The sequence below is a fragment of the Muntiacus reevesi genome, chromosome 4 (genome assembly GCF_963930625.1).
Source record: "Muntiacus reevesi chromosome 4, mMunRee1.1, whole genome shotgun sequence".
In the NCBI taxonomy this organism is placed as follows: domain Eukaryota; kingdom Metazoa; phylum Chordata; class Mammalia; order Artiodactyla; family Cervidae; genus Muntiacus; species Muntiacus reevesi.
Genome location: NC_089252.1, coordinates 8,252,838 through 8,267,881, shown reverse-complemented (window position 1 = coordinate 8,267,881; position 15,044 = coordinate 8,252,838). Strand labels below are relative to the sequence as shown.

The following is a 15,044-nucleotide window of genomic DNA, read 5'->3' as shown; positions in this document are numbered from 1 at the left end:
ATTATTAAACATATTGACTTAAAAAACGATCATGAATTATTTACTGTTCAGTTTTATAGCTTTGGCTTTATGGAGGATTACATACTGACAAATATTCTCTAGTATTGTATATTTTTACATATGTTTAATTTCTTTTCAGAATTTTCCTTGCCAAAAAAAAATATGAATATATCACATTAGATTTTTATGTATTTCTACCTTTAAAAATATATTAGATTGGACTCAGGGATCCGCCTCTGCCTCTGCAGGGCTGGGCAGGGCTGGGCGGCATGTTCACCGGCTCCCAGCCCAACAGACTTCTAATCCATGATAAAAGTACACTTGTTCTGAATGGCAAAAAAAAAAAATATATATATATATTAGAATAAGCTTGCTCTAAAAGTCCATATGGATCTTTACTAGTGACTTATTCTTTTAATTTGCATTTTATTAACTTTTTAAATGAATATCCATTTGGATGCCTTCCTACTGAAGGCCTGTCAGCAACCACAGGGGAAACTGAGATTTCAGACAAACTCATCAAACACAACATATGCGTGGGATTATATGGTTTGTGATCCTGAGTGCCTTCATATATACAGAGAGAACTGGTAGTAGGAGAATCTTATCTCAAGAAAAAAAAAGTATGAGTCTATAGCAGCAAAGGTCATAGCTTTGAAAATTACAGAAGAAATCAGTTTCTCTCCAGAAAGTAAAATGGGGGAGGTGATGAATTAATGGAATTAAATGTCAAAGAATTTGTGAAGTCTTAGAAGATAAGGCCTGACAACAAGCTTAAAGCCAAACAGCTGAGATACTGTTTTGAAACAATGAAAAGAGCAGGGAACGGTCACAGCTAGTTTAGTCATACGCGATTTGCATGGCCTCTCAGAAACTGAATAGGGAAAATAAGAAAAGGAGAAAGTACGTGAAGAATTTAGTGATAATACCTGATCAGTCAGTTCAGTCGCTCAGTCGTGTCTGACTCTTTGCGACCCCATGGACTGCAGCATGCTAGGCCTCCCTGTCCATCACCAGATCCCAGAGTTTACTCAAACTCATGTCCATTGAGTCAGTAATGTCATCCAACCATCTCATCTTCTGTCATCCCCTTCTCCTCCTGCCTTCAATCTTTCCCAGCATCAAGGTCTTTTCCATTTGGTCGGTTCTTCACATCAGGTGGCCAAAGTATTGGAGTTTCAGCTTCAGCGTCAGTCCTTCCAGTGAATATTCAGGACTGATTTACTTTAGGATGGACTGGATCTCCTTGCAGTCCAAGGGACTCTCAAGATTCTTCTCCAACACCACAGTTTAAAAGCATCAATTCTCGGCGCTCAGCTTTCTTTATGGTCCAACTCTCACATCCATACATGACTACTGGAAAAACCATGGCTTTGACCTTTGTCAGCAATGTCTCCGTTTTTAGTATGCTGTTTGGGTTGGTCATAGCTTTTCTTGCAAGGAGCAAGCATCTTTTAATTTCATGGCTGCAATCACCATCTGCAGTGATTTTGGAGCCCCAAAATATAAAGCCTGTCACTGTTTCCATTGTTTCCCCATCTATTTGCCATGAAGTGATGGAAACAGATGCCATGATCTTAGCTTTTTGAATGTTGAGCTTTAAGCCAACTTTTTCACTCTCCTCCTTCACTTTCCTCAAGAGGATCTTCAGTTCCTCCTCACTTTCTGCCATAAGGCTGGTGTCATCTGCGTGTCTGAGGTTATTGATATTTCTCCTGGCAATCTTGATTCCAGCTTGTGCTTCTTCCAGCCTGGTACTTCACATGATGTACTCTGCATATAAGTTAAATAAGCAGGGTGACAATATACAGCCTTGATGTACTCTTTTCCTGATTTGGAACCAGTCTGTTGTTCCATGTCCAGTTCTAACTGTTGCTTCTTGACCTGCATACACTTTCTCGGGAGGCAGGTAAAGTCTTTCACCCTAAGGAAACAGTCTAGGAGTTGGGTTTCCCGGTGATGTAATGGTAAAGGATCCACCTGCTGATGCAGGGGATGCAGGAGGCTCGGATTCAGTCCCTGGGCGGGGAAGATCTCCTGGAGGATGAAACAGCAACCCACTCCAGGATTCTTGCCTGGAAAATTCCATGGATAGAGGATCCTGGTGGGTTACAGTCCATGGATTCATAAAGAGTCAGACCTGACTGAGCATACCGTCACCCTGAACTCATTTTTTATATTTGTATTTTTAAACTGATTTTTTTAAAAAATAACTTTAATAATGAAATATTTTTCTCCCAAAGTGAAATTCAGTTTTCATCTTTTTTAGAACAGAAAGTAAAATGTGTCCTATGAACATAATTTAAATATTTTGACTGTAGATACCATTTGATATATTTCCCCATGACAAAATGTGCCCAGGCCAGGCCGGGTTTGCTCAAGCAGCTGTAAGCAGGATTCTCCTACTGGCCCAGACTGTTGTACCTCCAGGCATGTATCTTCCTTCTAAGTGCTAAAAATTCTACGTTGCCTCTTCCCATCTGAGGAGACTGCTCACATTTCATTGCTCACTTACATTTTGTCCACTTTTCTAAAACAATTACTGTTAAGAGTAAAGCTTACTATAATTGGCATATACTAGCAGTCCTCAAACTTTATGTTGAGTCATAAACATCTGGAGGGCTTGTCAAACCCAGTGTTGCTGGGTCCCAAGTCCTGAGCTTCTATTAATAATTAAGTAAATCTTGGATGGCGTTCCCATGCTGCAGGCTTGGGGACCACTCACAGGGTATAGACATTGACTAACACATCCACTTCATGGGCCTGAGAATGAGGTGACCTTTCCTGAGAAAATGGCCTCACAGTGGAGCGCAAAGGCCACGGATCTACCTACAAGGATGACACATGCGTGGGGGGAATTTGTATTGCCAAACAGCAAAGTTTTTCTCTCCTTTCTTCCTATATGCACATCTCCAAGGTTGTTTATATTTACTTGTGCATGCTAAACCACTTCAGTTCTATCTGACTCTTTGCGACCCCCAGACTGTACACCACCAGGCTTCTCTGTCCATGGAATTTTCCAGGCAAGAACACTGGAGCGGGTTGCCATTTCTTCCTCCAGGGGATCTTCCTGACCCAGGGATTGAACCCACATCTCTTAAGTCTCCTGCATTGGCAGGCAGATTCTTTACCACTAGTGCCACCTGAGAAGCCACTTATGTTTATTTAATTCCATTTAAACCAAATTAAGGGAACTGTACAAGCCTAAACCCACAGCATGGATGGAGAAATAGTTTTACTAAATTGCAAAGGTATTTAGGAAGTTGCAACTAGGTGCATAATTCCTGAGAAAAAGTCATCCTTTTACAAATTTGTGACAACTCTTCCATTAAGCTCTGCATTATTTTTGTGGCAGATTCTTTATGTTTGTGACAGATCAAGAAAATCTTTCATTAAATGCTCCATTTTTATTCCAAATAATAGAACTGTGTTCCCTGTTGCATATCTCAATGTGAAAGCATCAGGTATATAATTTAGCATTGAGAAATTGTATTCGGAAGGGAAGAAAGGAGAAGTCTGTTTGCATTCTATTAATAACTGTGGTTTGGGGTATCATTTGACAGAACACTGCTATGAACCATAAGCTGCACCGTCACGGTGGGGCAGGGGAAGGGACCGTGGTCTGCCCTGTCAGCAGCGTCTAGCTACCTGCCGAGGTCTGTTTCCAGCTGCCCATCGGCATTGCTGAGGTTTAAATATCACTGTTGTGACTCTGACTCCTGTGAGGGGCCAGGGCTTGCAGGACTGCAGCAGGATTCCGGGAGTCGCTCAGCTGTCTGCTATCCACATTGTAAGGGGACACTGGGAGGTGTGATGGGTGACTGGTTGGCATGGAGCCCTTCTCTGCCTGTTCCTGAGAGTGGTCGGGACTTTCTCCCCAGGTCCTGCCTTCCAGTCCACACCCTCTTTCCACCTCTGCAGGACTTTCCCCTGTTCTAGTTGGAGTTCTGAATCTCATAGAGGCTGAGAGGCCGCCAGTAATAAATGATGTCATAACACAGTTCACTTCACACCCGCTTTTCTTCCCTGTAGTAACACGTGCTTCACACTCTTTTGTGTTTTCCTTAATAGAATATTTGGAGATATCATGTCCATATACAAAAGGCTGCCATATTATATTTAATGGCTTAATGGCTTTTTATTTAATCAGCTCTATATGATGATATGACATTAGTTTCTAATCATTCACTATTAACATAAAAAGAATGCTGTACTACATATCCACATGGACACAGCATTTCACCCAACTGTGTTGTCTATCTGTAGAACACATTCTTGGAAGCAGAATGGCTGGGTTGGGGTTTACATACATTTTTCCTTTTAAAGAATTTGGCAACATTTTTCCATTAATGAATCATGATTTCTTGACATTTTACCAACAGGTTATCTTATGACATTTAATCCTGCCAGTCTGAAGACATGAGGAATAGCATCTTCACGTGTTCCGTTTCATTATACTTTTTTTTTTTTTTTGATAATTGTAGACTGAGTGCAGGAGAAGGGGGTGACAGAGATGAGATGGTTGGATGGCATCACCAATGCAATGGACATGAGGTTGGGCAAACTCTGGAAGATGGTGAAGGATAGGGAAGCCTGGTGTGCTGCAGTCCATGGGGTCACGAAGAGTCAGACATGGCTGAAACATCTTAGCATGCACTCACATAAGAAATAGTATGGAGAGATCTGTGTGTATTTTCTCTAGATTCCCCCCATGGTATCACCTTACAAAACTATGGTCAGATATTACAGTCAGGATATAGACATCAATACAGTCAAAACACAGAACTTTTCATCAAGACAAGGATCCCTGATCTGCCCTCACCATACCCCCTGCTCCCCTGAAACTCCCCTCCCCTCCACCCTTGATCCCCGGCAGTCATGCATCTCTTCTCCATTTCTATAATTTTGTCTTGTTAGTATGTTACAGAAAAGTAACTAGCCTCCAACTAATAAAAATAAATGAAAAAAAAAAAAGAAAGAAATTGGAAAGGAGTTTCCCGAGTTTTGGGTGAGGATGAATGGCTTCCAATGTTTAAGATACTCTGTATGCTTTCCTGTGAACTCTGACCTTCCGTATTTTATATCAAGTTAACTGGTATAGACTTCATATAACTCATTAGGAAGAGACCTGTCCCTTCTTACAGCATTTTCTGTGTAGGACAGGCTATTTTTTTTAGCTATACACACACTATATACCTATTATGATTAAATTTATTTTTCTGTGATCTCATGATGGTATATAGAAAACCTTCCTCCATTTGGTAATTTAAAGAAAGTATCTAAATTTTTTCTAGTGTTTTCCAATACTTTATGGCTTTTTAAAACTATTAAATCTGATTCTTTTTTATTAGTAGTAGTAATAGTAGTACTATATGAATAAAGGTCTCCACTTTTCTACCTAGTTGTCCCCAAAATTTTTGACCATATATTTTTAACTAGTGTCCTCTCATGTGCTTTTCTATGTGTATTATATATTATTTGTATTTTGTATGCATTATTTTTATAAGTACTATGACAGTGATTTTCAGGAAGTTAAATGTTCTAAGACTTTCCTAAAGTACTATAACATTATGAGGAACTAGAGGTTATTTTTTTCTCCATAGTATTAATAAAGATGTTTTCAACAATAACAATTTTGTTAATTTTGCACAGCAACTTGAACGAAAAATGAAAAGCTATGTTAGTTCCAATCTGAGGCCAATTAATGTAACCTGTTAATTCATTTCTTTTCAGTATTGATTATAACAAAGTTGTTTAGGAATCAGTCCCTTCATGGTGTATTCACTCTGGTTTCTTCCCAGATGGGTCCCTTACTTCAAATCTCTGGAGCCAGATTCACGTGCTTTCAGCATGAATATGGCAGCACTAAAACTTTTTTCTTAGAGAAATAATTAAAAGTAGATAGTCTGCTAACTTTTAATACTTAGACTGATTTATCAGATGAACAGTTCTTCTTGTTCTTATTTTTATTACATCTAATTCTTCATTTATGGGTACAAAAGATTTCCTCTTTTGGAAAGCATACATAAAAACTAAATTTGCATAACATGAAAAATGGATCATTCACTCAAGTGCATAAAGAGTTGCACTGTATTCTAGCCATATAGAAATACATCTTCCACGTATCATCATATGCTAATCATAATATAGAAAATATGGAAAAGACCTGATACTAGGAAAGATTGAGGGCAGGATGAGAAGAGGGTGACAGAGGATGAGAGAGTTGGATGGCATCACTGACTCAATGGACAGGAATTTGAGCAAACTTCAGGAGATGGTGAAGGACAGGGAAGCGTGGCATGCTGCAGTCCATGAGGTCACAAAGAGTTGGACACAATTTGGTGACTGAACGATGACAATCATAATATTTAACTGCAGAAATGTTCCAGATGAAAAGATGCCCATCTGAATTCTTCCTGAAGTGTTTTTCTGTTTCTTCAAAAGAAGTTGCCCATCTTCTGATTTTATCAGAGCAAGCTACAAATAATGGGATCCTTGTTTTCTTTTGAAAGGAACTCTTGGACCTTCAGCATGCTTACTACAAGCTAAGCAGACAGTACCAGGCAAAGACAGCAGAACTGACTCACGCCAACAACCTCGTGGATCAAAATGAAGCCAAAGTGAAACAACTGAGACTTCAAGTAGAAGAACTAAAATGGGGACTCAACCAAAAAGAAGACAAGGTACTCTTTAAGTGGACACATTTTAGATAGATTCAAAATAGCATTTGATAGCATAGAAAAAGCATTTTCTTTTTCATTAGCAAATGGCATTACTTGATATAAAAACGTCACATTTTAAATTTGAAATCAACTAAAAAGCATAAGGAAAGAGGAAACTATTATGTAGACAACATGCTTGTTTTTTGTAGTGTTAGTTGGGCATTTGTTCCATATGCCCTATAGCTTCAAATGCATTTCAGCTTGGAGGTGTGTGTGGGTGGGCATGGTATCATTGGTATCATTAAAACTTGATGTTTTAATGAAAATCAGATATATAGAGACATCCAGAGGGGCAGTTAATGCTGGAGATATAAATCTGGTGGTGATCATGTGTTAATACACAATATTTAAAACCACAAGACTGACTGAGATTATTAATAGAACAAATAATAGATAAAATCCTTGGGACTCTTTGAACAAAAAGTGTTAGTGGCTCAGTTGTGTCCAGCTCTTTGCGACCCCAAGGGCTATAGCCCGCCAGGCTCCTCTGTCCATGGAATTCTCCAGCGAGAATGCTGAAGCGGGTTGCCATTCCCTTCTCCAGGGAATCTTCCTGACCTAGGGATCAAACCCAGGCCTCCTACATTTGTAGGTAAATATGTCTACTAAAATATAGCCCCTTGCGCAGTCCCTCCTGTCCTTCCTACACATTCACATAATAAATATCTCCTATTTGTTTTGCAAAAAAAAAAAGTTGGTGTTTTAAGCTTTAATTTTACATATTATAGAAACATGATGTATGCTGTGATTATGTTATGATATATATATATCCTCTCCAGTGCTTTCTGATGTTCAGAGAGCATAGGCATCTCAGTTTTGTTGTGAAACACCACCTACCTAATGGTCTATGGCATGTTTGAGAATGTGATACCTTGATGGTACACCTGTGACCGGGAGGATTTCAGCTACAGTTACAAACAGCAAAGAGAGTTTTCTTGAGAGAAATAGTCCCCTGTCAGTGTGAGTGCGTTCATCACCCATGGCGGCAGCTACTTCAGATGGGGTTCCAGGCAGCGCGTCTGCTCCTGTCGGCCAACTTTCGAGGCAAAAATAATTAGTTCGCTGGTTAAAAAGAGTGTTTGCAGATACTGCCAAACAGTTGGAAATTAAAAAAAGAAAATGGAAATTGTTTTTCCAAGGGGTGATTCAATAACAGAGCACAGTCCCCCTTTGAAGATTTAATTTTTCATCCAATCTGTTGCCGTCAAGCAAACCAGATCTTCTTATCTAATAACATCCATGAAAATAGAATTATTTGGCCAGTGTGATGCTCATATATCACCCCCTGATCTTACTATAGCTGATTTGTCCATGGCATTTTATCCTTGATGTCTCTTTTAATGAAGACGTACATGTTCTTTTTAATGATGTACATGGATGGTGAAGCTGGACTGTGGAAGAATTAAGTCAGGAGAGGAATAGAGGCAGTCTCAAGAGAGTGGTTTGGGGCTTTTATTTGATTGTAGCCTTTATTCCTGGGAATAGTTTTGATATACATGCATTTGTTGCAGGAGGTGGTAAATAAACCTTTGTGTTTGCCAGTGTCGGCTTTAAGAAATTGCTTGGGACTGAATCATCAGGAAAGAAACTGTGATAATACACAGTGTTCCAGGGCCAATGAAGTACTAGTTCCCAGAGATCCTATTCAGCCGTCTAATAGTGGAATGTTAAAAACAGCTGTGGTCTTCAGAAGAATTATATTAGTTGCCCCTCCCTGTAAGAGAATCAGTCTTCCTACATCATCAATGTCAGTCTTGGCATGTGTGATGTTTGCTTTGCCCAAGAAGCAGAAGCTCCATGTACCACTCACCATCCAGAGCTTTGTGAACCCAACATGCCTCTTCTCCCATGTGTCTTTTCCTGCCGTGTCTCATGTCATGGGGCCAGCAGGTCCAAAATTGACATCATTCTCTCAGCACAAATTCTGAAACCAGAAGGTATGGAGCAAAGCCCTTATGGACCCAGATGGATCCACATGGGTAGAATAAAAATCAATATTTATTGTGGTAAGCCACTGACATTTTGGATTTGTTTGTTACCATAGGAAAATTTAGCTAAGGCTGACTGGTATAGTCCTTCAAACAAAAATAGCCTGTTAAAATTACATGACATTGGCTCCAGTGCTTATATACAAGTGGTAAGAAAGCTTATTGCAGGTGAGAATGAAGACAGCCCATTTTGTGGAGTCTCAAAAGCTTTGGTACATTATTTCCTGTAATGCCTTGGAAAGCAGATGATGGACAGAATGAGCTTGTGGTTTTTAGATGAATAGGTATGTGGCTAATATTTTTGTTTGTTTGTTTGCTACTATTGCATTTGACAAGTGCCCAAAGGAAAGATGAATTCAGAAAAGACTGGTTGAATTTTCAAAGAGCTGTGTAAGGTAATACAGAAATTTAAGTACTTCTGTGACTGCCAGGGTCTGATTTTCATTTGCAAGTGCTAAGACAGAAAACTGAGCATGGCTTTGAGCAATGAACATTCTTTAAGGTTGAGCTTTTAGGCAAGGGCCAATTCAGTGGTGTAGTTTTCAAGCCTGTTGTTAAAAGTAGTTCATTAAGGTCATTTTCTGTAAATCCTTGAAGTTGAATAAAATGGCACAGGGAGAAGACAGATTGTGCCTCTCTCAGAATATTCCACAGATCAAGGCAACTACAGGTAGCTCAGAGACAATTAACGTCTCCCAAAGAATTATACATGGGACAGCTGACTTGTGGAATTTACGGAAATCAAAAGGAAAACAAAAAGGCTTTAAGGTTTTGTGAAAAATATGCTGACAAATGAATTTCCAGCCTGGGATAAAAGAGACTGATTTCTCAAGATTTAAAAGAACCTTGAATTTCTCCAAAGCCTGTGGGCTGAGCAACGCTGTCAACAGCAGAACACAGGAAGTAATGTCCAGAGCTGTATTCAAACACGGACACAGTGTGCAGTGAGGAAGGACCAACTAGAGAGCACAGCCAAGGACATGAGAGAACCAGTGACGGCAGCTGTCATCAGGAGGCTTGCTCAGCATGCGTTAGACTTAGTTGCTCAGTTGTGTCCGAGTCTTTGTGACCCTTGGACTGTAGGCTGGCAGGCTGCTCGGTCCACAGGATTCTCCAGGCATGAATACTGGAGTGGGCTGCCATTTCTCCTCCAGGGGATTTTCCCAACCCAGGGATTGAGCCCGTGTTTCCTGGGTCTCCTGCACTGGCAGGCAGATTCTGTACCACTGAGCCACCTGGGAAGGCCCCGGCAAAACACAATAGCTTTCCCCATGAAGAGGATATGAGCTTCTTGAAATATCTGCCAAGTTAGATTTTATAAATAGTTTCTATTTCTCTTATCAGTATGAATGTTTTTATTGCAATTTTCTTGCCTTAGTTGCACTGTAGTATGTTGAGTATATGAATCACTTGCCTTTTGAGCACGTACATTTCTGGAACAAGAGAAGGCATATTGAGATGTGATATAGATAGGAGATCTTCGAGGCCTAGGCTGTGGTTGGAAGGTTGCTTGGGTAATTTCTCTTGGGGAAGAAGTGAAAGGGTATGTGTGTGTATTTTACTATTTGTTGCCCCGTCTGTGCAAGGAATACAGTTTCCAAGCATAAATAGTGGGCATAATCCTGTGACTTGTTTGGCAAATGGAATTTGTGGGGCTTTGAAATAGAATCTTTTGGAACTATAATTCCGTGTGGATAAGTATTTGGATATTCTTCATGTTTGAAAATTAAAAATACATGTTCAAAACATAAAATAGTTCAATGTTCTGCACCTCTACATCCAGCCAACTGGAGGTGATCCATTTGATCACTGGAGGTGACTGATCCAAAGCACGATCAACTCATATGGGTTTTGTCATCTGGATTATTTAATTGCAGTTGTCAGTTTTCAGTTTTTCTCTGATTAAAGGTCATCCCTCTTTCTGATGGCTGGGCATGAAAATATTCCTTGTGGAAATAAGATTTCGCATTAGATAGCAGTCAACATTTCTATAATTTGACTTATCACTGAGAAGCAAAGAAAATTCTGTCAGTTTCACTGCTGAGCTTTTTAATTTCACAGTAGCAAATTCTTCAAATTGCAATTAGTTGAGATTAATGTTTAATTGGAACTGTCAAATACAAAGTTCCTGACTCCCACAAGTCAACAAATTTTAAATAAATGAAAATGAGATATTAATCCTCTATACAATAGAGAGAAATAGATATCTGGAGGCCCATGAGAGAAAACCCAGGGTCTGATTAAAGGAAGGAGCAAATTTAAAAATTCTTTTCTTGAACAAGTTGGTTTTCTTTAAGCAAATTTATCCCCCAAATCTAATTTGACATGTGCTTGTTAGAAGTTAAACATTCTTTTCTTTTCATTGAAATCTTTCTGTGAATATATATATTATATTATATGATGGTAAAATTTAATTGAGACTTTACTACTGTAAGGCAGAAATAATTACATACATATCCACATTAAAATACCAAAATAACTGACCATTGTAATAAATATGTGAAAAGCAGCCTAATGAATAATATAATGATACAATAATCAAAGTTAATAGAGACAAAAAAGACAGTACCTAAGAAGCAAGGAGTATAATATAAACAGTTACTAAGACACATGGGTACTCTACACTGTATGACTAGAATCAAGAAGACTGAAGGACTGAATGAGATAAGGCTTGCCAAGGACTATTTTAAGTTTTTCAAAGAAATACCATATCATTTAAGTAGGAAAAATAAAAGGAAAAAAATCAACTATCATCTTACCATCATAAGATGGTATTTCCTATTACTTCAGTGTATATTAACTTCAAATGCCCAGGCAATTTTATGCAGAATTGCAGTCATCATTTGCAAGTAATATACTCAGTCAGTTACCATAGCTTTCTTGGTGCTGTGTACTTTTCATTCTTGGTATTTCAAGGAGGGAGCGTGTAATATATATCTCCTTGGATATAAATTATTTAATAAATCAACCCTTCTTTACTGAATGTCATTTGGACTTTTTTTTCTCAATGTAACCTTACCATGACTATTTTCATGTACAGTTGACCCTTGAACAACATGTGTTTGAACTGTGTGGGTCTACTTAATATGAAGATATTTTTCAATAGAAAATACAATAGAAAATACAATAGGAAATACAATAGAAAATACAATAGAAAATACAGTACAACCCAGTCCATGGTTGGTTGAAAGTGCAGACATATATGGCCAACTGTAAGTTATAGGATGATTAACTTCCAAATTTTTCAAGATTCAAAGGTACAGACCTTTTATTCCCCACTGGGGGTGGGGGGGAAGTTTTCTAAGTGGGATTACATGACCCATATAACTGCAATGGTGTGATCACTCACCTACAGCCAGACAACCTGGAATGCAAAGTCAAGTGGCCTTATAAAGCATCAACACAAACAAAGCCAGTGGAGGTGATGGAATTCCAGTTGAGCTACTTCAAATCCTAAAAGATGATGCTGTGGAAGTGCTGCACTCTGTATGCCAGCAAATTTGGAAAACTCAGCAGTGGCCATAGAACTGGAAAAGGTCGGTTTTCATTCCAATCCCAAAGAAAGGCAATGCCAAAGAATGTTCACACCACCGCACAACTGTACTCATCTCACATGCTAGGAAAGGAATGCTTAAAGTTCTCCAAGCCAGGCTTCAACAGTACATGAACCGTGAAATTCCAGATGTTCAAGCTGGATTTACAAAAGGCAGAGGAATGAAAGACCAAATTGCCAACATCCGTTGGATCATCGAAAAAGCAAGAGAGTTCCAGAAAAACATCTACTTCTGCTTTATTGACTATGCCAAAGCCTTTGACTGTGTGGATCACAACAAAATGTGGAAAACTCTTAAAGAGATGGGAATACCAGACCACCTTTATCTGCCTCCTGAGAAATATGTATGCAGGTCAAGAAGCAACAGTTAGAACTGGACATGGAACACCAGACTAGTTCCAAATTGGGAAAGGAGTACATCAGGGCTATATATTATCACTCTGCTTATTTAACTTCTATGCAAAATATTCATGCAAAATTCCAGGCTGGATAAAGCACATGCTGGAATCAAGTTTGCTGGGAGAACATCAATAACCTCAGATATGCAGATGACACCACCCTTATGGCAGAAGCAAAGAACTAAAGAGCCTCAATAAAAGTGAAAAGGAAAATGAAAAAGTTGGCTTAAAGCTCAACATTCAAAAAACTAAGATCATGGCATCCGGTCCCATCACTTCATGGCAAATAGGCGAGGAAACAATGGAAACAGTGAGAGATGGTGACTGCAGCCATGAAGTTAAAAGATGCTTACTCCTTGCAAGAAAAGCTATGACCAAACTAGACAGCATATTAAAAAGCAGAGACATTACTTTGCCAACAAAGGTCCATCTAGTCAAGGCTATAATTTTTCCAGTTGTCATGTATGGATGTGAGAGTTGGACTATAAAGAAAGCTGAGTCCTGAAGAGTTGATGCTTTTGAACTGTGGTGTTGGAGAAGACTCTTGTGAGTCTCTTGGACTACAAGAAGATCCAACCAGTTCATCGTCAAGAAATAAGTCCTGAATATTCATTGGAAGGCCTGATGCTAAAGCTGAAACTCCACTTCTTTGGCCACCTGATGGGAAGAACTGACTCACTGGAAAAGACCCGATGTTGGGAAAGATTGAAGACAGGAGGAGAGGGGGACGACAGAGGATGAGATGCTTGAATAGCATCACCAACTCATTGGACATGAGTTTGAGCGAGCTCTGGGAGTTGTTGACGGACAGGGAAGCCTGGTGTGCTGCAGTCCACAGGATTACAAAAAGTCAGACAGGACTGAGAGACTGAACTGAATGAACAGAAGTGGGGTGATTGAGTTAAAGGATAGGAATATAATATGGCTCTTGATACATTCAGAATTACTAATTTTCTTTGCTTCTAAATGACAGGTCAAACTGTGGAAATATTGGCTGTTATGTAAAATCTTAACCGCATCTTAACTGTTGGGAAAGTAAGTTCAAATCTCAAATGATATATTTATAAAGCTAAGAATTTAATTGTTCAGTTTGCCAACTTGTTAGTTGGATTTACTCTCAATTTAAGCTTCTTCTTTTTGTTAAACTCTTTCCTTAGTGTGGCCATTATTATTATATATATTATATATTGTATATATTATTATTATATTATTCTGATCCGTTCAGTTGCTCAGTCGTGACCAACTCTTTGCAACCCCATGGACTGCAGCACGCCAGGCCTCCCTGTCCATCACCAGCTCCTGGAGCTTACCCAGACTCATGTCCATCGAGTCAGTGATGCCATCCAACCATCTCATCCTCTGTCATCCCCTTCTCCTCCCGCTCTCAATCTTTCCCAGCATCAGGGTCTTTTCCAATAAGTTCTTCACATCAGGTGGCCAAAGTATTGGAGTTTCAGCTTTAGCATCAGTCCTTCCAATGAATATTCAGGACTGATTTCCTTTAGGATGGACTGGTTGGATCTCCTTGCAGTCCAAGGGACTCTCAAGAGTCTTCTCCAACACCACAGTTCAAAAGCATCAATTCTTCAGCACTCAGCTTTCTTTATAAGTCCAACTCTCACATCCATACTTGACTACTGGAAAAACCATAGCTTTGACTAGATGGACCTTTGTTGGCAAAGTAATGTCTCTACTTTTTAATATGCTGTCTAGGTTGGTCATAGGAGAAGGCAATGGCAACCCACTGTAGGACTCTTGCCTGGAAAATCCCATGGACAGAGGAGCCTGGTAAGCTGCAGTCCATGGGATCACTAAGAGTCAGACACGACTGAGCGACTTCACTTTCACTTTTCACTTTCATGCATTGAAAAAGGAAATGGCAACCCACTCCAGTGTTCTTGCCTGGAAAATCTCAGGGACAGGGGAGCCTGGTGGGTTGCCGTCTATGGGGTCGCACAGAGTCGGACACAACTGAAGCGACTTAGCAGCAGCAGCTGGTTGGTCATACCTCTTATCTAAGGAGCAAGCATCTTTTAACTTCATGTCTGCAGTCCCATCTGCCATGATTATTCCCTTATTGTAGCTTAATACCTACTCTTGATTTTTATATATATATTTTAATAATAGATTCTGCTAATAAGAGGACTTTGAAAATATTCAGTGACTCTTTTGTGTTAAAAGAGATGTAAATCAGGGATCAAGTAGTTCTTAGTCCCTGTGTGTTAGTAGCTCAGTCATATCTGACTCTTTGTGACCCCATGGACTGTAGCCTGCCAGGTTCTTCTCTCCATGGAATTCTCCAGCAGAAATACTGGATTGGGTAGCCATTCCTTTCTTCAGGGGATCTTCCCAACACAGGGATCAAATCTAGTTCTTTCGCATT

General features: G+C 39.4%; 1 protein-coding gene across 2 annotated transcripts in view; it reads left to right on the top strand.

Annotated features, from left to right (window-relative positions):
* The window catches only part of CCDC102B (coiled-coil domain containing 102B), a 238,406-nt gene that overhangs the window by 196,550 nt on the left and 26,812 nt on the right, over positions 1-15,044 (top strand). For both annotated transcript variants that reach the window (XM_065935113.1, XM_065935114.1), the window contains exon 7: positions 6,513-6,683. In XM_065935113.1, the coding sequence (XP_065791185.1) occupies positions 6,513-6,683 (171 nt within the window). The remainder of the gene's footprint in view (positions 1-6,512; positions 6,684-15,044) is intronic.